We start from the raw sequence: 26,756 nt of genomic DNA, 5'->3' as shown, positions 1-26,756 counted from the left end.
AGCCTTCATCTTTACGCCTCTGAACTTTGCAGGCACATAGTAGGGCAGCCAATATTTGTGATTTAAATCATCCTACATGTCCCTAAATACTTTCCAGTGATGTCTGAATTTTTGTTGGTTCGAGAATCATGCATTTTCAGAGACTGCTGAGGCTCTAAGCAGAAAGGACTGTGTGATCAGGAGCAGTCTGAGGTCATTCTTTCAAATGGTAGAGATACAAATCCTTTGGTGCCGAAGAGGGTAAAAATTTAAATGAGTTCATAAAACAAACAAAAAAACTTCTGCTACAAGTTAGGTAACTGATTCAGTCACATTTCCATTAATACTATCAGTATTCTAAGACTGAGGTCCAGACTACACACTAATTCTAGCTTTATGTGACTAGTACAAGAAAAAGTGACCTTGGAATGAAAAAAAAATGATAAATCACTTACAGCTCCAAATTTCCCTCTCCTATAAGCATGAAAGCAAATTTTATTCTGCTAAGTATTCACACTGTCTTGTTGGTCAGGTTGAAAGACTGTAGCAGTAAAGAGGTCTGAGAGATGAGCAGTCAAGAGAGTGGAGAATGAAGCGTAGAGAAGTCACTTTCGTTAGTTTTCTTTTTTAGTAGAATTGAAAATATTTCCTATTTAGGAAATAAAAATAAAAGTTGAGCAGTACTTACCTTTTTTTCTAAGCTGCCTCCTACCCTGAAAATTCACAGAACGAACATGCGCAGCTAAAGATGGAACTTCATCAGCTTAATGAGTGGCCAAAGCTGTGGTCAAGCAGAAAACCACCTACACCACAGCTGCACTTGTACTTGTAATCTACTTGCTTAAGTGTCCATAACCCTTAACTTGATGGGGAAGAGTTTAACTTTAAAGTTACTGCTTACATTAACATACCTCCGTGGTTCTACGATTGTATCACCAGAGATGTTGCGTTAAGGCATGCCTGCTCTGAGTCTTAAGGCGCAGTGGTGGTAAAGCATTTTGTATAATATTCAGGTATGAAAACAAATCTGCATATTTAACACTGAAAGGGAGCCTGTTAAAATCAGTACTGAGAAGCAGTGGATTAAATTAAACACATTTGCATATCTAGTGACAGAAGAAGTAGTCCTATAGTGCATCAACCAACAATCAGTCAACTGCATTATTAGAAAACAGGATTTTTCAACTCTGGTGGTGATAAATTCCTGATCTCTGCTCTGTGTTTGAGTGATAATGTGGTCAGCTGCAGAACATCTATGTCTCTCTGCACTGAAGTGTCCACTCAGTGTGCAAACACACAGAACCACAAAGGCATTTGATAATAAAGAGCTTTGGCACAGGTAATTAAGTTACGGTGCCTGGATGACACAACTCATCGTTTGAAAGGAACTACAGAACAGAGAATGGCAACCAAAAGCCCCTTGCAGAGCCCACCTGTGACCGTACATGGCACACACACATCACAATAAAATCACAATGCTATCAAAGCGCTGGCTGTAGCAGTGCCACACCAACACAGGTGAGCCACTCTGTGCCATCTCCCAGGGTGGTTTCCCCCAGCCAGGACTAGGGCACGTGTAAGAAAGAAGCCTGAATTGCTTCTGAATTGCTTCACGTGCTGCTGCAGCACAGGAAACATTCTGAGGCTTGCTTCCAAACACCACTCAAACCCACTCCATTCCAACAATCTCATCTACAAATTTAGGAAGAAAAATAATTCAAGTGCGAAGTACTGCCAAAGCAAGGGCTTGGCCACCAGCCAGAAATTCACTCATTAGAAGTCAGTACACCCTTGCACCGTGCAGCTTGAGTAACACTAAATAATTTAAATGACCTGGTTTGGGGGCCTTTTCTTTTTTTTTTTTTTTTTTGGCTGGGGAAGGCCACATTTTCTTTCTTCGTGCTGTGAACCTCCTAGTGACTGTTTTCACTTAAAAGCCTGAACCTGATCCTTTCTGTGTGTATACATACCTTTCTTAGTGTATACATATATATATAGTAGTATAGTAGTAATATAGTATGTACTGTAGTATATAATATAATACCTACCCCCTCCATGCCCACTGACTGTGGCCCTCAGTGCCACATCTTCGTGGTTCTGCAAGAGGTATTTTGGTGCAGAAAGATCAGAGCCTGGTTTTTATCTCCCTTGTACCGTTTTACATCTCTCTGACGCTCCAAAGATTTACCTTAAGAGGAACTTGTTGGCAGGTATATATTTCTGATGGCAGGGTATGCCCCTCAAACAGTTCTGCCTTATCACAACATTCACTTAAAATTTTCCATCAAACTGTATCATGGGACCCTTCTAAAATGCTTTCACTAAAGACAATTATGTAAGTACCTTTAGAAGTGAGACTTTCCCATATTGCTAGTAGGAGGTATGAATTAATTCTATTACAGTCTATTCCACCATTTGTCTAATCACTCCTGACATTTTACCTTTCGCTTTGTAAAACATTATCATCAAAACAAAAACAAACCAAGCAATGTTTTGTTTGCCATTATAATCTGATTGGAAAGATGCTATTAATTAACTGCTGTACACAATTACACTTGAAAACTAGTGCTAGCTCTTAGGAGAAGATGGATTCAGAAAGACAATTGTTATTTATTGTTATTTAGGTTTCTGAAGCAATAAAGATATATTAACAAATACCCACGCATTCCAGGTATTAGCATTTGTGGGCAATAGCTCAGAAATTCTTTGGTCTAAGCAGTTTTGTGGCTCATTGGGTGTATGACTCCAGGAGCTGCCAGAACTGAACACAAAGATGTACTTGCTTCGTCTCTGCAGATGAGTCTGAAAGTACACGAAGAGCAGAACTGAGCAGCCCCCTCCCTCACAAGCGGTGCGTGGCACCATATGTTGTATGATGTCCTGGTCCAATACACAGGCTGAGATTTTTTCCAGAAGAAAGCAAAAATATTTTACAAGATCTGGAATTATCTGTTTCTCAGTTACAAGCAGAGGTAATATTCCTCTACAAGATATTAAGCAGAAACAGACACAAAATTCCACTTATCAACAGTGACAGTTTGGTCTAAGCCCCGTAAGTAGCAGGAAGCTGCCTTTCACAAATGCGTGTCGACAATCGTCCTCACCTTAAAATTACTGCTCTTCTTTTCTTTCACAAAGAGATTTTCGGAAATCGTGCTTCCTGTAATTGTATCTCTCCTTGTAGTAAGGGAGATATAAAAATAATCATTATATTGCAGCAGTTTTACTTCAGTGCCCAAAAGGTTTACAGTGAACAGGGATCCAAGGCCCTTCAAATGAAAGAGGTTTTGAAAATCCTTACCTCAGTCACAGACGATCATAGTGAGTTACATTTTGTGCCTCAATCCGACCTCTGAGCTGAGGATGTAGCTTCTGATTGGAAACGTGATGTGATTAGTGATCACACTGCTTCATATGGAAAAGTTCATCATAGAGTAACTGCTTAAAATGCAACGTAAACAGGTCTGTGCCAATATTTTGACTTTATGTAAACAATTCAAGCTGTGTAACTTTGGAGATAATGACACATAATGCAGAATAAAATGCTCTGAAAGAGTTTCATTGAATTAATCTGCATTGGGTTCAGGAAGGAAATCCGTATACGAAAGGCAAAATATGAAGTTTCTGTGCACCTGTTGAATGCACTCTCAACAAGGTCAGGAGCTTTCAGAGAGCATCCTGGGAAAGGGCTTCACTACTGTGAGTTAAATGGGAAAAGAACAACTTTGAAACCTTGTGCTGTCATTAATCCCATTCACAGAGCTTCACAAATTGGTACCCGTGACAGACTGGAATATACGATTTTGTCTGCGTAAGTATAAATGAAGAATTTCTTGCAGTTCTGATACTACTTCTCCAGGCAAACACTCCTCCTCTTAGCAACATCACAAGTTCAAGCCTGGAAAGGACAGCAACTAGCAGTTTAAAATCCCATTAATAAAGGAAAGCAATCTGTACATAGGAGTTTATTTAGATGCCCACAAGTTTTAAATCATTCCCCTTTTATATCTCATCCCACTGGATGTCTCATCCAACTGAATTACCGTTGGGTTTTACAATGTGATATACAAAATGAGCTGGCATGATTTACAGACATCCTTGGAGTATCATACAAAACACAACCATTTCCCTTATTATACAATCATTATGGCAATGCAAATATAGTCAATACATCAATAGCTGGAAATGATGGGGCATTTAAAGAAAATAAATTTACCACACAAACCAGAGTTAGATGAAACAAATAACGTTTGAAAAAAAAGGGAAGAAAACTGTCTGAATCGTCACATCATTTTTTATATTGTTTTGTCAGTTTTCCCCTTGTAAGAAACATGGCAGTACTTCATTTAAGACTCTTTTTTCATTTCAGTCACACTTCATTCTTCTTTTAGCAGTGTCATGTTTTCTGCACGAAGCTATGAAAGCCTCAGATGTTGACTGTCCAGACAGTAGTCACTTTACTTATTCCTGCACTCCTTTTCACAAACTCGTTGTTCAGTTAATTGAATAAAAAGAAAAACAAACAAACAAGCAAACAAACCCACTGCACAAATGAGCAGAACAAAACACAACAGTACATTAAAAAGGTGACATTTAAGCTGAAGATGTCATCATCATAGAAATATATTCTTGCTCTAGTGTCACAAACTTTCTAGCCTCAGGAGAAAAGTAGGCATAAACAGAAGAGAAACTAAACTCTAACCTCAGTACAGGGCTGAGTTTTCATTTGTATTTCTATCTAAACTTATGTACTAAATGACACTGTGTGCATGGTAAATTTAAAACTTTTTCTATGTCGTAAAACACAAAAAAGAGAAAAACCTGTTACTGAGCCATTAACTGGGTAATGAAAGTTACCAACAGTTAAGGTCTGCTGTCCTGCATGTCACTGGCACAGCACCTTCTGCACTTTGCCATTACGGCAGCAGTTACTGAGAAGGGTGGACATCATTATCACTGCAAATACAAAAAAGAAAAAAATCTGAACTAATCAATGACGTTACAATCAACAGCAAAATCTTACCAAACTGCAAAATCCATTCAAACTGCATCATCTCAAGGCTGACCATTTTCTCACTGCAATACTGAGAGGGATTATACCCTTTTTCAGCATTTGCAGTTTCTCTTGCAAAGCAGAACACAGATAAGGACTACTGACTCTTCTGAACATGTGTTGAAATGGCGGTGTGATGTTTTCGTAGCATTGCTCACTATGGGAGTCTTGCTGCTGCTCCACACACATGGAAAAGAAAGTGCTTTTTGCCATGGCATTTATAAGACAGACTCAGTTTGATTACTTCCATTCTATCCAATCAAATATACCTTTCAATGTTTTAAAATGTTGGACAGCTGTGAAATATAAGTACTATGCAATCTGACTGTACATACATACATATTTTCATAAATACATCCGACAGGGACCTTGGAACTAAGTATGTGATATCATGGGACAAAATCACAACAGGCTGTCTCGTTTGTAACATTTAGATCCAAAGTAAGAAGAGCTGAATTCTATCATGTTGTCAATACACAAATTAAAACAAAAATACAGCATTAGTATACCCATGAAATAATTTAAACATGTTTGCAAATGTCTTGACAGGAAAAGTGTGTAATTTACAACACTGAGAACTTGTAACAACCATTGACTTATATGCGCTGTACTGTAAGTCACCCAGACAAGGCTAGCAAGGATGAGCATAGTGATAGGTCCCAAAGGCAACTCCCAAACATCTTCCTCTTGCGGAGACTTTGGTAATTGTCTGTTGTACAAAACACCAACGCATACGGCTTCATTTCAGATGTTAACTCCATCAGTTTTCCTCCCCCAGCACAGTCCACTCTGAGGACGTCAGTTATTGTTGAGACACTCTAAATCCACCGAGCAGCAGACATTCCCATTCTGCACAGACAAACAAGTGGGTGTCAATCACCGCTGCAGAACAACTTACAAAAAGCACAGGGGATACTAGCTGGCAGAGGTGGATGCATCTACTACATGCAAAAAATACCTGTGTAAGCCATCCTCCTCAGGTGTCTCCACAGGTCCCAACTGTGGTGCCTTTTTGAGGAGGCTGTTCTAAATAGCAGTTAAATAATCTCCACTTTTTCTCCCTGTACTGACTATTTACCAACCACCAGAACTGACGTGAACTACATGTGAATTAGAAACCTGGTTGTGAAAGACTCTGGCCTCCATAACAGAATATAGCACACAACAGTGACAATACAGATGACTTGATTCATTTTCTCCCATGCACGAAAGTCGATGGCAAGAGTTTGCATCCTACCCATACAGAGAAGCTCTCTGTTTTTCTGAAATAAGAAAATCATTCACATTGTTGGTTCAGGGTAGCTTTCAGGAAGAAAAACAGCATGTAGCTTTTGAGCTTTACTCCATGGCTAAATACCTTTCTGCAACATTCAGTCATTTACAAAACTATCATATGTACTAAATCTACAGAAACCACAAAACCTCCAAACGAGCATTATGTTTATTTATCTATTTATTTTGATCCACCACAAACCAATTGGGAAAACTCTGAAGAACGGCAGAAAAGCTGACTTCTATAATTTAAAATCCTGAGCAACCGTTCAGTTTGCACAGTGAACATAAGAACATTTTACACAACACAAAACACATCTTCATAATTCTGTTCAGTCATTTTTGTCAAGAAGCAAGAGATGAGTTTTCACTACAAGAGATACAAAGCACAGAATTCAAGGCTTAATTTCTGTGAAGTCTGAAAAAAGCAGTGGAGGCCAGGTTGGATGCAGCCCTGGTCAGCCTGATCTTTGTGCTTGGTAACCCTGCCTGCAGTGGGAGGTGTAGAACTAAGTGGTCTTTGAGGTCCCTTCCAACTCAACCTATGATTCTGTTATCTGTTTTTCATTAGTCCTAGTCTGTAAGCAGAATGTATCTATAAAGCCATAAATCCACAGCAACAGGCTTTTGTGACAAGTACCTTCAGATACTGTTTTTTTTTTTTTTTTTGTGAAGTTAGCTATATATTTTTCTGAACCATTTTGCTGTTTCTGCTTTTATTACAGCCTTTAGAACAGCTGTTTGTGTGAAGGGCAGTGAGGTGTGGCAAAGGGCAGGAGCAGGCAAGAACCTAGTGGACCAGAACAGATGCAAGAAAGATTACAACTTCAAATAGCTCCTAAGCTTCTAAACTCAGTAAATGGGGAAACGCAGCATTCTGATAGGAGAATTGGGGTAGAAGTACCCAACTCTCAGAAAACATTGGAAAATAATTTTTCCAGAGTCCTGGACAATCCTACATTTGTGCAGCCCCAAATTAGGCACACTGGCAGGGCTAAGCTTGCCATTTTAGAGCTCCTCCTGGAGCTCTACATCATCTACCTGGTACAGAGACAACTGCCTTGGTCATTTCTCTGGAAAACTGCAGGCATATTCCTTATGTAAGTATTCCCTACTAAATACTCAAATGCAGAGTCAGTACTTCCCACGCTGGTGGAGTAATTGCCCACCCCTCAGACCTGCTTACAGAGGAGCAAACAAAGCAGGCGTGCCTATGTCCCCCTGTTCTTGGCATTGGCCCACTGTTGAGAAAGCCATACAAAATTTATAAGATCAAGGATAATAACTTCTGTTATGAGAGCACACAGAATCACAGAATCATAAAATGGCCCAGGTTGAAAGGGATAAGGATCATAAATCTCCAACTCCCCTACCACAGGCAGGGCCACCAACCTCCTCATTTAATACCAGCCCAGGCTGCCCAGGGCCCCATCCAACCTGGCCTTGAACACCTCCAGGGACGGGGCATCCACAACCTCTCTGGGCAGCTGTTCCAGCACCTCACCACTTTCTCTGTAAAGAATTTCCCCCTGACATCCAACCTAAATCTCCCCTCCCTCAACTTAAAACCATTTCCCCTTTTCCTGCAGTTATCTACCCTATCAAAGAGTTGATTCCCCTCCTGTTTGTAGGCTCCCTTTAGGTACTGAAAGGCTGCAATGAGGTCACCCCACTGCCTTCTTTTCTCCAGGCTGAACAAGCCCAGTTCCCTCAGCCTGTCCTCACAGGGGAGGTGCTCCAGTCCCCTGATCATCTTTGTGGCTCTCCTCTGGACCCTCTCCAACAGCTCCCTGTCTTTCTTGTGCTGGGGCCCCAGACCTGGTCACAGTACTCCAGATGGGGCCTCACAAGAGCAGATAGAGAGGGACAATCACCTCCCTGTCCCTGCTGACCACCTCTCATCTGATGGAGCCCAGGATACCATCTGCTTTCCGAGCTGCAAGAGCACCCTGCTAGTTCATGTTCAGTTTTTTATCCATCAGTACCCCCAGGTCCTTCTCTGCAGGGCTGCACTCAAGGACTGCTCCTTCCATTCTGTATATATGCCTGAGCTGCAGTGAGTTTCTACTTTCACGCATGTGAAACTTCTATCAGTGTTTTTGTCTCTGCTTGCCAACTCTGCACAAAAACACATTTTCCTGAATGTTCACATTAATCAATTATTCAAATATTAGCCTGGACTCATACTAAGAATGCCTAAAGGGCTCTCCAACAAAATGAATGAAAATTGCACTGGGATATTACTGATCTGTGCTCAATATTTCCAAGAAAACAAGCACAGATTGTTCTGCTTCCACCCTGCAGACCACAAAAGGCACAGCCTTTTGGTGGGTCAGGTTTTCTGCCCTCAGGTCTTATCTACTTTCCTGCAACCAGAACGAGTGCATCCAAGGACAGAAGTGACCCTATCTTCATTATCACTTTATCTTGCTCATCATACCTTGCATTTGCAGGTTGTACAAGGAGATCCCACCATTGTCCATACAGCACCACTAAGTCTCGTGATTCCATAGCCATCTAGGCAGGTTTTCCTGATGTCATAGGTGATGTTGTCAGCCAGACAGGGGTCACTGACGCAGTGAGGACAGCACTCGCCTTCTGATGTGGCTGTGTACTCGCAGTTTAGATTTGGACACAAAAGAGGCCAACAGTCCACCTCTCCTTCCTGCACAAAAATGAAGGAAAGCTCATTGAATTTATTGCCATTTATTAGCTAGATCTCCATTCTGTTAAAGAGGAAAGTGCTATTTTGCCAAAATTGGTATAGATTTAATGGATCAGCTCTCAGTGTGGTTGATCATGAAGCCTCAGAGTATCATTCGTTAGTTTCTTGACTTAAAAAACAGTGTGTATACAGGAAGATAATCTGAGTTCTTGGGGGTTTAAAAAGCAATACCAAATAGTGCCTTCCAATAGTTGTACATAAATGGTAATTTTTGCAGTAAATATTTATATCCTCTTTCTATTCATGGTCACATAAACGCCACAGTAACTTAACTTAAATGGGAAATTAACACTGCAGATACATGCAGACAAGAAACATCGAACATTGACCTAACTAGCAACAGTCAAAATGGATTTTACTGCCAACTGCTAAAAGAATTGTTGGACCAATAGCAGGTACGTTCCAGTAGGTGACTTTATGTTAGTATTTAGCTTTGTGAATAACAGACACTGCTGTAGCATTCACATGTCTAAATTGTAGCATTCACATGTACTAAATTGGACTTGCATTAAGCTACTTTCTAAGCACTTAAGATATTGATAACATCATATAAAGCACATAAACTGATTTACTGCATCACTGTCTTTCAGCTCTGTATGTTTGTTAACCTAATATTAAAATTAGGCAAAGAAATGCTGACTGCAAACACAGTAAGCCCTGTAAAATACATCATGTTTTATATTTGCCATTGCTACTGATGATGTTTCAGTTTCTAGCTGTTCTTTTGCAAACATTAAAAAAATCATAGAATACAAAACAGAATACTTACTGCTTTACATTATGGATGATTATCACTTAATGGTAACTTAGCTTTGAATGTAATTTGTTTCCTGATGCTCAGACACCTCTTGATTAATATCATATGTGAAGACAACATCATACAGACAGCTATAAATGGAAAACTGATCATTTTAATGAAGTTCACTGCTGCAGCAATTAGTATATCTATGCAAAAATAAAGCTTTGGGGAAATAATCTACAGTGCCTAATGAGAAAAGAAGCGCTCTTTATTTTCCATGCTTGTCTAGTAATTTGGCTTTGCTTTATTCCATCTTTTCTTGGTTAATTTTTTGCTAATTCACCATGTGGCACTGGCACTTCACTTTTCCAGCATCTCCTGAGTTAAAAATGCACTGCTCATTTTGATAAGACAAGCAGACCAGCTGATGTAATTAAAAGCTGAAACTCCTCCAACCAAATCCATCGCACGTGAAATAACTTTAAAAATCCATTTAAAGAACAGATGACCTTATAAAAGTGGGCTTTGCTGGAAATCCCAATGATTATTCTTGCTCCCCTCCAAAATGCTTTACCCCATACCAGGCAACGACACTGCTGACAGCTGTAGGTCCAGTTGTCCCCGCTGCGGTAGAGCTTGTGCCCAGTTTGGTCGAGGCACTGGCTGGTGACACGGGTGTCACACTCCGGGCAGCAGAAGAGATCGGCGCTGGGGTTCTCGCAGTCACAGGCTGTTCTCCTGCAGAAAATCTTCCCATCCTGCAAGGACATACTGCCCTGATGTCAACCACAAACCACCAAACGGCACCATCTGATGTTCAAGTTGGTCCCTTTAACTTTGTAGGAGTACGATGTAGCAAAATCACGGTGGCACTAATTGTTCTTTACTGTGAACTCACAACTGGCTCTATTCCACATCTGAACCTATGAGCTTAAAGTTAAATGGACTACAAAATATCAGCAACCATGATAACTCTTTCCATGTATTAAAGATAGCTTGTTTCCCACAGACTCTCCAAAATATGGTTTTGCTAAATATTTACATAATGCATCGGATGGCACATTTTGTTAAACACCATTAAACAGAATTGTTTGGGATAAACGAAAGATTTGCTTCTACATCCAAAAAGGATATATACTCTTTGCATCAGAGAAAAACAAATTGATTTTAATTCTAAAAATGAAAATTGGAAGAGTTTTGTTTGAAATTATACCGTTTATAGGTGAGCCAACATACTGATATGTTTCATGTAGACTTGGAGCTGAAATCATAGTTAGCAACAAGGAGATTATTGAAAAGTTTTGACATCGCATTCTTTTGATTTTAATGCTGATTATCGGATTACTCCTTATTCAAGCAAGCCTCACCTGCAGCCAATCTGATGGACAAACGAAACTACAGTCTGCTTTGAATCACATCTGCACAATTTGCAAAAAAAATGCACTCATTTCATTGGAGCTTTTCCATACTGTCATCAGAACCTGTTCTGAGTTGACAAACCCGTATCTGATGTAAGCGGGACACGTTTTTTCACTGACATCAAATAAAGTGGTACCTATCAAAGCAAGGAAATATTTTTCCTCTTGATGCTTTTCATAAGTGATTACTAAAAAGAGGCACAGCAGTCCTGTGGGAATCTGTTCGTATCATGTTTTTAAGCAAAAACTTAGGATTACAGAAATGTAGAACATGTACCAGCTCAGCATGGTTCTGAAGTGCTTTTGATAGCCAGAGGGCATATGGCCAGATTGCCCCATTGACTTTCCTGTGCTTTGCATCAAATTAAGGTAACTGAGAATTCCGTGCTTGTGGCTGATTTGTCACTTTGGCCATGGGAGAAGGAATTAACAAGCTTTGTTTTCCCTGGCTCTTGTAGTTGGGATAAATCAGAAAGTAAGGAATACAGTTCATGACCCAGTTCCTTGTCTGCTCCTACTGGCCAGATGCAACACAGGAATTAAGCTCTTCCTCCTCAAAATCAAAGTCATCCTCCCATTTTGGCAAGTGGTGGAAGACAACTGAAAATCTTCTCTAGTGGAGAGTTATGACTAAATCTCTGTTCCCACAGGTAGGAAAGGAGGACTGTCTCAACCTCTTGCCCACAGCAGGCATCACGTTCCAGGCGAGCTGTGCCAGGTGTCTTTGCAGCCTAGTGCCACCAACAACAGTGATCTCTCCCCTCTTCGTAATGGAGTGCTGATAAATAATGGTTAGCAACTACCTGTCTGCTTGAGCCCACTTTACTTTCTAAGCTTTCAAGATTATTTTTCAAATTCCTCTTTCATCTGGTGACAGCACTGGTAGTTATCCGCTACTCTGAGCTACCACACTCCTACCTCTGGGGAGCAGCTAACCTTTTACTTTGCCTTCACTCTCCATATTTCAGAACACCGACAAGACTCGATAATTTTGCCAGAGACCTTTCTGTAATCATAATACACTGCTACTGTCCTTCTTCTTTAAGCATCTGTGTTTTATCTAAAATCTCATCAGTTCTATGCCTTTCAGAAAATGTTTTTATTCTTATAGTGCAATGACATAAAGCCTCTTAAGGTACAACACTGTACTTGCATCTTTGCAGGTCTGCGCTAGCATTACGAGTTTTGATAGGAAAAAGTAAGAAATAGAAAGAAAATAATTTATTTCCTTTTGATGGGATAATGACATTTAGCATCTTATTAGTATCTCTTCCTCTTTGATTTTCTTACAGTTCTATGGGCTTCATAAGCATCAGAGCTACGAACACAAAACTACTGTTAACAAAGAAAAACTAACTTGCAGAGGAACCAATGTAAAGGGTGACTCGAGTTTCCACAGAAGCCCGAAGGACAGAAGTCAGAAGCTGAAGAAATCAAACCACCATGCTGTTCTCACCATCAGGAACACACTTCACCTGGGCAGTGTTCCCAGTGCCGTGCTTATCTCCCAGCCTTCTTTTGCATAGCAAATGAAGGGTCATCTGAATTAGGGGATGGACACGAAAGCTGACATATAGCCTGACACACAACCAGGCATATATTTCTTTGCAGCAGAGAGGAACTCCCCTCCACTCCCCTTCACATTTCTATCAGTCTTTGTGCATTAAATTCACCATAGTTCAGGAAGATACTTGTAGAGGACGCATCAAACACACTTTGGGTGCTACACTAATTATACATCCAGCTAATTATTTTTTGAGAGTTTATGGTTTTGTAAACTTTGTCCCAGTTTGAAGAGACTGCGTCTGATGAAACACTGGAATAATCCTTCTGCTTCAGAATACAACTGAAGTAATACAACTTCTCATATTTGATATTATCCTACTCCACAAATAACCTTATTTAAAGAACTTCAAAGTGAAGTCTGCTATCTGATTTCCTTTGTACTGGATTCTGAGTCGAATTATTTTCAAGACAGGATCCATGCGTTCCAGTTGCTGCACAAAATATATCCCCCTCTACAATGAGTTTAACAAAAGAAAATCCAAAAGAAAGCATATTATTCTAAATCCGAATCACTGATTTGTTTCCTAGAGAAAGCAGGTGAGTAGGATCATTTTAAAGCTGGAGTAAGAAGTATAAGGAATGATTTAGTTGCACTCTGCCCTTTTCCTCACTGAAAACAGAGCAAGCTGCACAAAGGTCAAGCAGGACCAGCTCTCCATGCAACTGCATTGAAATGGTAGAGCCCTGCAGTAGGTTTGCAGAGTCGCCTGGAGTACTGGAAACAATCACAATTTATAAAATATGTCTCAATAACAGATTCCAATAAATGCTGAGTGAAGGCTTTTTTTTTATGCTTAGGATATGATGGAGAAGCAGCTCTCCCTGTTTTACGGACAAGAATTTGGCTCTTGAAACAAGCCAGCTATTGGCATGAAATAAAATGCAAATGTTAATTCACAGAGAAAAAAAGACTAGAAAATGAGGAAGATATAAAGGAAGAGTCATAGCAAAAGACACTGCCAAGCTTAGTTTAAAATCTCAATGCACTAGTCAATCATTTCATGTATTTTCATATACTAATAACAGCATTCAACATAAGAAATAAGAGCAATGAGAAATGGCAAAGAAAACAAATTACAGGCAATTTAAAATAGGAATACTAATAGTTATAATTCTGCAAAGGCAGACCAGATGTCTTCACATGTATTAAACTGTTTACTCTATTGACTAGAAATCCTTTCATAAGCCAGCCTGTTCCCCAAGATTACAATAAAACCTTGATATGTATTCAGTGGAGTTGTATACTTCAGCTTCTGAAGGGAGGAGTTTTAGGGAGCTTGAGGCTACTTGAAGTAAAAAATATAGCAACTAACAAGAATATATTCCCATCTGAGCCCAAAACAGCAGGGTAGTCTGTGGGTTCTATTCACTCTGAAGTCTTGATTTTCCCTTCTGGTATCCTACTGCAATATAGACATGATGAAGCTTTCAGTTTCTTATAACATCAACATAACTTTTCATCTCTGCACCCCTCCAAACCCTCTGGTATTTCTATGGCTCACAAGCATTAGGACACAAGGACAGACAGACCTCTTCTCATTCTTTATGTTCAGCTTGTCACAGTAGCCAGAATTTCATTTTAATTATGCAAGGAGAAATAGTGTTTCTGCACTAAGCACAGCTTTACCAGTGCTGTGAACATATCAGGTCAAAGTGGCCATGTAAGATTTACCATTCCTCAGACTGGTGCAATTCTTCAGTTCTGCTGAATGTTAGGGTGCATTTCAGTGACAGTGCCCCTCTTTAACCAGTGAAAATGAAGAAAGTATTTTAATTTCACTAGCATGCTCGAAAAGAATGGTCAATTTCCAGAGGGGGAGGAAAAAAAAAAAGGGGGGGGGGGAGAAGAGGGGAAATAAAGGAAAAAAAGAAAAGAAAATGGTTCTGTTAACTGTCAAGTAGGTTTTTATATATTATGCCTGGCTTCTTTAAAGTTGCAAAAAGTACTGCACTGCTCAAGTGGGAAAACTGCCAACACAGCCAAGCTGGGATGCAAAGGAGAAAGCTGGCCCTTGCCCTCTCCACTTGAGAAAATTAAGTGCTTAGTGATAAGCCCTCTAGTCATGCTTAGGTATTCCTTCTTAACCAGTTAATTCACACATATTCAGGCCAAAGAGAAACACAGCTGATGAATACCTGTCCTGAGAGATGCATATTCACATGAAACAGAAGCTGAAAGCCCCCTTTTAGCATGCAGAGTAAGCATGCCGATCACCTGCAGGTTGCACTGAAGGATGACATGAGATCCCCATGAAGGCCTGCCAAATGGCTCCAGCCCACAGGATGTCATGGTAGAAGAGTTAGTCACTATTCAGCTGCAGCTACTTTGGCACAGTAAAGAAAAAAGAACTCAGACCCAATGGATTTCCCAATGACAGCTTCAGAGCCCACAGCAGAGCTTACCTTCTGCCCCAGCACCGTGGGCTCAGAACTAGCATTTTGCCAGCACCAGTGGCACTGCAATATGGGGTTTCTGACATGATCTCACCTTGCAGGAACAAACGGAGCATCTGTCCTCCCTCAGGGTCCACACCTGCCCGTTCCGCTTGAAGCCGCCTTCATGGAGACAGTCTCCAGTACAAGATGGTCCAGATGGACAAAGGCAGTCAAACCCTCCTGCCAGGTTCACGCAGGCTGAATCATTCCAACAGGTGTGGGTCTTCAAGGCACACTCATCGATATCTGCAAGACAGCACATTTATAATGTTTTGGGCATGTTTTTCCACAGGCCAAATGTTATTTTAATAGTAAGTAATTACTGTGTTTTTACTGGTGGAAAAGAGTATCTTCTTTCTGATATCTCCCACGTATGTTTGACATTAAACATTGATTTTTTTCAACTTACTCATCTGCTTTTCATCATTCTTTTGATTCCACAAACAATTCTTAAGCTCTCTCTAACAGGTTTAACTGTAAATGCTGAGACCAACACAGCTAGTGGAACTGCTGATCACTGATCTGCCTTCAGACAAGGGCGTTTTGTGATTTTCCAGTGACTAGAAATCAGTCTGTTAGACTACTCTGTTCTGGATTTTACACCAAAATAGTGGGGCACTATTCTTCATAAGCTCCTAGCATGATCAATGTTTTCCATACTAATAGCTACAAATTCTAGTAGGAAAGCAAAGTGAATTGAAATAAAAACAAACATAAAAGAAATTAGAGGCATCTTATACACCATTAAATAAATAAATAAATAGACAAATAAATCTTAAAGCTGTGCAAGAATAGCGTGATTTAGCAATGGCACAAAGAAGAAAGTAACAAAAGGAAATCATTATACACTAGAGAAAAGTGAACTACAGTATAAAATTTCTTCTGGAGGAGAAGCCAGTAAACCAGTTTGTCTCCTGCGTTTCAGCCTTTACAATGAAAGCGCTAAACAACATTGGGAGGGAAACTAGACAAGAAGATCCTATAGAAATATCTGATGGTTTTTTTTATAATGAAAATTTCTGATTACATGAATTTAGAAATTACAGGGAGGAATCCTCAGATCATTTAAAATGCTTTTATCACTAGAGTGAAATTTAGAACTGTTCAGTATTACCCAAAAGTACTTTTAATTCCTCTCTAAAGTAACAAATTTAAAAAACTCAAAAGAATTTAAGAAGAAAAATTTCCTAATTAAGTGGGGTGTGATGGCTAGTTGCCATGCTTCTCGTGTAAGTGCCATGGGATCACCAGTCCTCTCCTCAGAAAGCCAGCACTTAAAAAAAGAAGTTAAGAATTCTCGAAACAATCTGAAGGAAATTTACAATCAAATCACTAAATTTCCACTGATCTGGTTAATAAAATGCCTTGTCTGATTCATCATTACTTGTTGCCAAAATGCTAATAATCACCAAAAAAGAACATTACTGCTCTATTTTCATGCCATAGCACTACAGAGTATTTGAAAAGCCCGCTAGCAGTGCTGTAGCAGGGATTCCACAAAGAGAAACTGAAACTTGCTCACTGTGTTAGCAGAGGCAGAGTGTGACAGACGTAAAAGCCATGAAGAGTGACATGAAGAGAGCTATGAATAAATTGGTATGGAAGAATTATACACAAACAGCTATAGTAAGACTAAAAATACTTTTTAAAATCGCCTGTTTTCCTTTCAATAGACTTTGCATTATATTTTTTTGTCAAAGAAAAAGGCACAGGTGCAGCATTCACTTGGTCTTTGCAGACATCAACAAGCAATATTCAATTGTCAATATTCTCTTCGCCATATTAAGGGCTTTTTGAGATGCATATATAGAGTATGCAGTGGGATCACAGTGCAGATTAGAGGGGTATCTTTCGCAGTTCAAAATGAAAAGGATTTCACAGATGAACATAAAGCCATATTGCCTACACAGCTCCATGTAATTTCTTTACTTATGACACAGAAAACTAATTCTGCTTCCATATAATTTAACAGATTTATGGAAAGCCAGATGTTAGCAATTATCAAAACTAACATCATTCATATTCTCAGTGGTGTCGACCTGCTCATGCTACACTATTTAATGTGTTATATATATCCAAAAGGAAAGAGTGCCCAATTTAGACACCACTGCTTCTTTCAGTTCAGCACGCATAAAAAGGATGCCCCTATTAAAAGAGACCCAACCTGGCAAATGGGACATTCTTGACAAAGAAACCAATCGAGCAAAGCTGAGTAACACAGCATGAACATAAATTCCTAATTGCTACTCCTTTTGCTCATATTTTTTTTCTTTCTTTATGCAAATGATGGTTTCTTATTATTTTATGACATTTATTATTTAAAAGTTTTAGCTATTAATCAAATACAAAAGGCTTGGACACTGCACTCATTTTCAGCTGAACTTTTAATAGAGGTAATTTTCTGAGAACATCCCTCTGGCATTTTTTTCTTGTCGCTGATTACATTTATAAAAGTCTGAACAAACAGTCAGCATTCCCAGGAACTTGAGGAAAATAACTCATAATGGTGCTGTATTTTTGCACTTTCATTCAGCAAGCCAAAAAGGAAAGAAACGGGGGGTGGCGAGGGAACACACAAACACACACATAAACACAAAAAAAATCCCAAAACAACAACAACAACACTGAGAAATGCTCCCACATTTTTAGCTTGTTAGCCTAAGGAGGTACTTTAGCTTAATGCAGCTTAATGCAGATCACATGGTATTGCTGGCATTGATGTGAGATCAGCATGTATATGGCTGTGTAAAAAAAAGGAATAAAACAGTCATATAGAATCACTCAGGTTGGAAAAGACCTTCAAGATCATCGAGTCCAACCACAACCTAACCATCCTACCCTAACTCTAACAACCCTCTGCTAAATCATGTCCCTGAGCACCACATCCAAACGGTTTTTAAACACATCCAGGATGGTGACTCAACCACCTCCCTGGGGAGCCTATTCCAGTGCTTAACAACCCTTTCTGTAAAGAAGATTTTAGTGATTCAACCTAAATCTTCCCTGGCACAGCTTGAGGCCATTTCCCCTCCTCTTGTCACCAGTGAGAAGAGACCAACCCCGCTCTCTCGCTGTAAGCACCTTTCAGATATTGGAAGCGAGCAATAAGCCCCCCCGCCCCCCCCCCCCAGCCTCCTCTTCCCCAGACTGAACAGCCCCAAGTTCCAGCTCCCTCAGTCTCTCCTCATAGGCCATATTCTCCAAGCCCTTCCCCAGCCTTGTTGCCCTTCTTTGCACCTGCTCCTGCACCTCCATGTCCTTTCTGTACTGAGGTGCCCAAAACTGAACGCAGCACTCAAGGTGAGGCCTCACCAATGCTGAGTACAGGGGCAGGATGACTTCCCTGGTCCTGCTCACCACCCCATTCCTGATCCAAGCCAGGATGCCACTGGCCTTCTTGGCCACCTGGGCACACTGCTGGCTCATATTCAGCCGACTGTCCATCAGTACACCAAGGTCCTTTTCCATCAGGCAGCTTTCCAGCCACTCTTCCCCAAGCCTGTGGGGCTGCCTGGGGTTGTTGTGACCAAAATGCAGGACCCACAGTCATATTCACTGTGAAATTTCTCTTCACGATTGGAATTTATGTGTCAACTTTGCTGTTGAGAAATCAGCACAGTTTAAAATTCTGAACATGTCCAAAACAATCTTCTAATGAATATGAAAATTGTATGATAAAGCTCTTGCATATAGATTATTTTTGTATTATTCAAATCCTTGCTCAGCTCAAATTCCCCATGCTCCCATCAGGTTCCATTTGTTTTCCCACAGCAGGTCTCAGAAGATACTGGCCCACAGCTGCAACATATAACAAAGCACAAGGCAAAACTGTGCACAGATAGTATTGCCCATCATAACAACACCATGCAGAAGGTGAAATACTCATCTATAAAACTAAGCAGTTTTTAAGAAAAGAAGCAAATATACAAAATAGCAAGGAGAATCCCTAGTCTTTCTCTCTATATAACTCAAAAACAAGACATCTTTATTGAATTTTGCAGGAATCAGTTCTTCCATACAGTCTGTCAACCCGTGAATACAATTTCATTTTCCTCTTTTTATTCAAACCTAGACTATGATTTTGCAAGATTACTTGTTATATTGAGATCATCTGTTGTATAAACTACTAATTAACACAAGTAAACAGGGCAGGGCTTTATTTTTCCACTGAACAGCTTCTTTTCAAGAGTGAAAGTGCAAGAACAGAACAGCATTGACTATAAACAGAAAGTTGTTTATACGGCTAGCCTGCTATTTTATATCAACAATATATCACCAACAGCAAAGTGACTGCTGCTAAGACTTGCCACCTCAAACATTGCACAGGGCTATTGTAAAGCTGATCGAAATCTTCACTCTTCAAATACTTTAAATGTATGCTTCTCTACACAAGCACACAACAGAAGTACCTGATGGATATTTCAGCTATAATGCAACCAGTCCTTTTGTGTGGATGGGAAAAAAAGAAAAGCCACACAAGACATGCTCACTTCTTAATATGCTTTTGAAGTACATAAATATAGCTTGGTAACGTGGGCATACAAGAAAGCAGAATCAAAATGGAATAGAATAATCCCCTGAGATGCAATTTCCTTTTCCATCCTTTTTGGCTGTAACGAGAAGTAATTTGCCTCAGATATTATGAGAGGTCCCACAGACATTGTATTTGAATGGGTAGACGACAAGCATGACTGTACATATCAACAGAAGTTCATTAACTTGGTTTCACTGAAATTTCAAACCAGTCCCCAGCCACTCCATTGCTTAGCTTTTCAGGCTATTCAGGTTTTAATGGTGTGACTTTTCTATAGCATCTTAATAAATGTGTGCAGGCATGTCATGCAGCGAGATGCTCTGTAATATCATGATAAGTTGTTGCAGAAGAACCCTACTAATGTGCTAATTCTAACTGTTATGCTACATTAAGCCATTACATATAATACTATGTGAAAAATGTATGCTTGACTCCCAAACAAATGTGTGTAACTAAGCATTGTTTTGACAAATCATTTTTCACATGCAATTTGTCACAAAATTATGTATTTCTCCTCCATCTAAAACAAAAAAAGTGACTTGGATTCATCTCTGAAAAACCACTAAACAGACACATTCTTTTTGTTAGAAAATATTTCATGATGGTACTTGTATTCTATAGAGACATAATGGTCTATTAAAGAACACTGTACGGTAAATTAGATTCAGAATGTAGGATTTACTAATGCTTTCTAGAAGTATAGGAACTACTAAGCACAATTATCTTAAAACATGAAACTCACATTCCTCACAGAACACAAGAACCAGAATTTATGAAGCAGAAAGTAAGCAAGATTATTTTTATCTCGCAGCACAAAATCAACAGATAGAGACTAATATCATAAGCTTTATGTTCAGTGAGCAAAATAAAGTTCTGGAGTTGATCCTGGATATTCTGTACACATAAACCTTTCTGCCCACATTCCACTTCTTTAATGGTAGGAAAGCAGTGGCAGAGAGGAAAATTTCTGAAGGATGGGCTGGACCTAGTTTTTTTTTGACAGAGAAAGAGGGCACAACAAACAGAAAACAAACCTGCTTCTCTATTGATTTCAAACCTAGTTAGTAGAGAACACTGTAGCACACTACGGAGTGTATTAAAGCCTGCAGTGTATAAAAGGACTCAGAAATTCAGTGCTCTGTGAATTGAGTAATTCTCTACAGATGAGAATCAACTCTCTTAAAGGGGTGGGGAGAGAAATGTGTATAATTTACTTTAATTTGCTTCTACTTTTCAGCCTGCAGAAGGAGTGAGCTTTGTGACACAACTGTTTACTTCTCCTAAGAAAGCATTTTCTTTGACAGTTTTTCCCTTTTTTAGGTTCTGATAATCTTCAAGGCTGACACTGAAAATTCAGTGTTGAGAGTTTATTCAGTAATAACCCACTGCACCAGCAGTATTTGGCAACAGGTACTTAGTGCAGAGAAGCAGCAATGCACACCAGTTGTATCAGCATGGTTACAGTGGATAGCAGTTAATATTGGGACACTCTGCATCTTGACAAGAAGTGCTCTATAAAGCATTCTGATGGTCTTTTTTAAATCCTAAATTGTAACAAAATTCGTATTTAAAAAAAGTAGAGAAGGGGGAAAGGGAGAAAGGGGGGAAAGGAAAAGGAGAGGGAAGAGACAGGGAAAAGGGAAGGAAAAGAGAAACACCGAGCAACTACAGCCGATGTATTTTTATTGCAAAAGAAACTTTGGTAGCAACTTAGATACAGAAATTGTCTTTTGTCTGCAAGCAGTATTCTAAATAATATAGTGTGAAAGGCCAGTGCCTCATAAAAACGATACCACTGGAAATTAAATTACATTCTCTTAATTTGAGTCTGCTCATTGTCTCCTTATTAAGCTGACATCTTTTGTGAAAGCATGGCTATGAAAATATATTCCCCTTTTCCAAGTCATCTATGTTGACATTTTGAGCAATAATGTATTTAGTCAAGCATGAAGCACCCTGGCCAAGTCACCCATCCTTTTTGCCATGCTCTAGCAGAATGTTATGACTTTCCCCACCACATCTACTGTTCTCTCATAGGCAATGAGGTAAAGCTTTCAGAATCCCTGAGGTATCCCAACACTCTCCAGACAGATACATATATATTTTTTAAATGTTCTGCAACCATTGCTGACAACCTACAAGCAATGACCAAGTGTCACCTTCAGAAGGAAAAAGGAGCCACCCCACACCAGCTGCCTGGGCTTTGGACTATGCACCAAACCTCAGTATTCCCTCTCCCCACTTTATGATTTTTCATCTGTTATTATCATTATTTTATTGTTGCAGCTTTCAACATTTTTATTTTTATTTTCTCCTATGCCTGCTTATTGTTCTCCAAGATCTGTCCTTCAGGAAGGAAGAAATGCTTCAAAACATACTGAAGGGCAACAGGCCAAATCCAGCTCAGGTGCACGCTAGGATTTCAGTAAAATACAATCCTAGGACAAAATGCTGTTGCTAAGCAAATGAACCCTCTTATTTGAAATAGAGAGGGACTCTGGCCTTGACTGTAAGTACTCCACTGTGTAAATAAGCTCTGTAACATGACAAAAGCCAGTGTTCAAGTAACTAAGTCGAAGCAAGAATGTACATTACTGTCCAATTTTGACCAATTCTTAGTTGTGTTTTTAAATAAGCTTCACATTTTGAAGTCTCTTTGTTCATATGGATTAGCAAAGTCATTCAATTCATTTCTAAGTGCTTAAGCAGTATAATGAAACAAAAGAAATGTTTACTCCCTTCATTACTGGTATCCTGCAGTAGTTCAGAAAAGCAACTTAGTTAAATAATGTCACTCATTTCACATTCTGTTTATAACTTGCACGTGGCAAGAAGAGCACCTCACCTAACCCTTCCAGTGTGCTGTGCAGGTCAAAACGAGGGTGGTTCACCTTCACCAAAACTCACCCTTTCAGTTTCCACAGAACATAGAGAATTTGGGGATCCTTCTTGCTCTGAGATAGCCAAGAGTCCTCCACTTTAAAAGCAACGCAGATTTTTCAGCAACTGAGCCCATCTATGGGCCAATCAAAACCACAGCCATGTCTGAGCATCTGTCTTTTAGAATCAGAAGACCCCTAGGATCATCAAGTCCAATGTCAACTCATCTGAGTCTTGTATTTTCCAAGCAAGAAAACAGCTACCTAAGGTCAGCCTGAAAAGAGATGGAGATCACCATGGCAGCAGCACAAGCAGACACCAGGAATGCTGCAAATGCCCTGTATCTCCAATTTCCTCAGAGCTTTTCAAAGGCCTATTTCACATCACTTTGATTTCTGATAAAGTATTTTCAATATTGCTCTGCCCATCACTCATTTTGCAGTACTTAAATAAACCAGAGCAGAATTCTTAACATATGAGAACCTGGTTAAGAATGTATGATTTTCACATGGTATTTCAGTAACAAAATGCTGTAAAAAGTGATTAGGACAATACATAAGAAGCTAATATAGTTTGGCAGGATAATCTACAAAACACTGTTTTTTGAAAATAAGTATTTTTCCTCTGCATTTTTAAACCACAATGCTATCTCATTCCAAGGACCTATTTCCCCTAATAGCTACAATTTGCAAAAGATTGGAATGTGTGTTACAACAATTTATAAATTCATACGAAAAAAAATGATTCTAACTTTTACTTTAATTGTATACTTTAAATCTTAAAGAGAGCCCTTTGCACTTACGCACGATAAACAGGATTTAGTGCATTAAAAGGGAGTCCTTCACAGAAGAAGCAGAAAAGCAAAATGCTCTTACAGAAAATTCATAGAACTGAGTAGAGATGAAATAGCTGCATTTCCCAAGAAAGGATAGGGAATTAAGAGAACTGCATCAGTAGCAGCTATAACGAGATCCTTGGCAAACTGTTTTAAACGCACCTGATAATATCATACAGAAATGATGTACAAGACTTCTGAGAATAAATAAACAGCTAGAAAAATTGTTAAGCAGAGGTTAATTGTTAAGCAGAGCCTCCACTATCCTTTCATTCCTGCTTACTTGCTGTGTTGGGACACAAAGTGTTACGAACATTCACCGCACCAGATTGCGAGAACCAGCTCCAGATAAACCCTCACGGAGCCTCATCCTTTGTCCTCCCACAGAAACAAGTGATCACAGGAAGAACTGACAAACTCCTCCGCACCCTTTAAAAATTCCTCTCCCTTCATGCTCTCAGGGTGTTTTTCTCCAAATATGGTGCACAAAGTGCAGGGGGCTATTTGCATAATTCCAAAAATAAAATGATGAAGATACGAAAGAATGCAAAAGTAACATATCAAAGCAACAAGGAACATGCACCGAATGTGTTCTCATACTGCTGCTCTGAGATTTGAAAGCTGAGGAGCATCTCCTTCCCTTCCGTGGGCCATTCTGCTCCCCAGAAAGCCCTCCCTCCCTTCAGGATGTAGAGCAGCTTATTGTGATAAATGGCAAAGCATACTAAGTCACACTCTGGATCTCTGTGTGCCTCCCTCCTGTAATAACCGATCAGAAATGCGATGCCTCTTAAACTAGCGCCCGCACCACATGGCTGGGGATGCTGACAAACGCAGACACGCTTGCTTGCTTTCTCATTTTTGCCTTAAACACAGAAACTGTTAAGGACAGTGTCTCAGCAGTGACTTTATAACACCATGCAGAACGCAAAAAAAGACAACAAAAAAACCAGCACTATGCTGATCATTGCTTACCAACACAGGACTCCCCGGAAAGAGAATAGCTTCCATTGTCATGGAAACCGCTTCTGCACTCACAGTGGTACCACCCTGGGAGGTTAACACAGCGTGAATGGTTGTGACACTCAATGATCCCCTCTGCACACTCATCAATATCTGCCTCAGAGAAAAACACAAGCCATCCAGGAAATTAATTTCCTTTGACACCAATGCTTTAGGTTGTTTTTATTTGTTTTGTTTTGTTTGCATTTTTTAAAAGTCTTCCTTGATCACGGATCACGGTTTATCATGCTTCCAAATAACAGACACATCAGCATGACCGATGCAGCAGTAATACAGAACAGCAGTACATCGTGGAATTTGATACATATAAGACATTCATTCACAGTGCATTTGGTTGAAAATGCAAAGCAAACATGTAGAAATTTTGCTCTTCTTGTTGTTGATGTGAGTTTGGTTTGTTGGTTTTAAATCACAGGTTAGACTGCAAACGTAAAGCACTGTAGAGCAGGTTCTGGATTGGAAAGGCTGTTCCAGCAACACTCCTGCTGTATATACAGACTGAATGTCCCAGAGCTCCTTGGAAAGCAACAACCTTCTCTTTGGGATTGGCCTTCCCAGTGCTCAGCTGCAATACTCTGCAGCTCCCTGGCACTCCGTGTGCCAAGACATCAGGACTCTTTGCAAACAAGAATTAATCATTTGTGTTTATATGAATAAAACAAATACCTACTGCTTGCATAACACACAAAGAAAAGGCAGTTTGTATCTCATCTGCAGTAAAATGTTTAGCTGGAAGAGAATGAAGCCAATGACACCACACCAGTAAGTCTAAAGTAGTGGAAATACAGAGCAAGATGAAAACCCTGCTGAGTTTCAGTAAATGTGTTTTTAAAATTTCCATAACACGGTTAACAGAGACCTCCTAATTGCTAGTAACCTTAGTTAATCACGCCTGGCACCTGGCTGCTACTCCCCTTTGAGCATATTTCCAGCACATTTTGTAGGGTAGTAATTAAAATTAACAAATTAATTATATGTTAACCTTCTGGTAATTTAAGAAGCGATTATATTTGATGCCTCTTTTTAGCTCAGCCTTTTTACTATTTTCTTTAATGTTGGACAGTTTTCAGCCTGTACGTTATCAATTAAAAAGAATCTCAAGTCATCCCTAAATATTATATATACTTTCAGCCACTGAGATTTTTCCGTGGCAGCCTGCACATTGAAAATACAAATAAAGCCTACACTGAACACACAAATTTTGTAAAATTAGATTCTCAATCTACATTTAGTTCTGCAAGCATAAAAAAGCAAATACTGTCTGATCCTGATGCAAGACTGAGTTAAGGTTACTGAGCAACCACAGGGTGTAGTATTTATCTCAATAAAAAAAATACATACATCAATGTGGTTTCATTGACTGCAGGAAGTCATGCTGACACACAACAAATATGATTTGAATGAAATATCCTTCAATACAATTCCTTCTTTTTTCTTTTTTTTTTTCTTTTTTTTAATGTTTTACAATCTCTCACTGCTACAACCTTTTCTGTACTCCCTTTATTTTGCAGAAGCTAATTTTAGCGTCAAAACACTGCATAAATCTAGCTGTCCATCAGTGGCCAGTGCTGCTTGCAAACTCAGACACTTCCAATTCATTATGGTAAATGGTATTTATAACCATGATCTTTTCACATGTCATGGCTGACAGAACAAGTTTAATCCTATTTGGAAAGTGAGTGACTTTGCTATCATGGGTCAATTGTAAATGAATTCTTCTTGCTTCCCCCTCTTCCCGAGTGTCGAATCTGAGAATGTTCTCCCTCAAAGACTGCTGCCAAGGGGCAGTCCTGTCCTGGAGCTCTTTCCAGTCAATTTTATGTTTTTAACTTACAAAATGTATAGTTTTCCAAAGGTGCATTTCTTAAGCTGAGCCCTTTTGAGAGTGCATCTGACTTAGGCTCGTGCTGTAGCAAATTAGTTGATTGGTAAACCACTTTTCGTACAGTTTGCCAGGATAACAAAGCTGATCAGCAGCTTGCTTAATGGAAAAAGAAGAGCATCCATGTTTGGGTCTCTGTAGATGATGCCAATCAAATTAAAATAACATACCCAATGATCTAAAGACTACATGACTTTCATATGGCAGTACTCTGTCCATCAGTAGCTTTTGGTCACTGAATTTTAGGGAGATACAAAACAATTTCTTAAGCCTGGAGAGATGGAAAAAAATGACAAGCTTTCAATCATATAAATTCTTCCTCTATTCCTTGATATCTTAAATGAGTGGAGTTCCACCAGCAGTGCTTTACCCATGCGAGGGACAGAAACAAATGACGTGTCATACACCACGACA

The 26,756-nt window shown here is 39.5% G+C and overlaps 1 protein-coding gene across 1 annotated transcript in view; it reads right to left on the bottom strand.

The window, feature by feature from the left end:
* Positions 1 to 5,830: 5,830 nt before the first annotated feature.
* The window catches only part of NELL1 (neural EGFL like 1), a gene marked incomplete at both ends in the record, with an annotated part of 285,943 nt that continues 265,017 nt past the window's right edge, over positions 5,831 to 26,756 (bottom strand). The window contains 5 exons of the mRNA XM_079537825.1: positions 5,831 to 5,881; positions 8,745 to 8,969; positions 10,350 to 10,526; positions 15,241 to 15,434; positions 24,413 to 24,553. Of these exons, the coding sequence (XP_079393951.1) occupies positions 5,831 to 5,881; positions 8,745 to 8,969; positions 10,350 to 10,526; positions 15,241 to 15,434; positions 24,413 to 24,553 (788 nt within the window). The remainder of the gene's footprint in view (positions 5,882 to 8,744; positions 8,970 to 10,349; positions 10,527 to 15,240; positions 15,435 to 24,412; positions 24,554 to 26,756) is intronic.

The sequence above is a fragment of the Tetrao urogallus genome (genome assembly GCF_951394365.1).
Source record: "Tetrao urogallus genome assembly, chromosome: 6".
NCBI classification, from domain to species: Eukaryota; Metazoa; Chordata; class Aves; order Galliformes; family Phasianidae; genus Tetrao; species Tetrao urogallus.
Note: the sequence above shows the minus strand (reverse complement) of the source record. Positions and strands in the feature narration are given on the sequence as shown.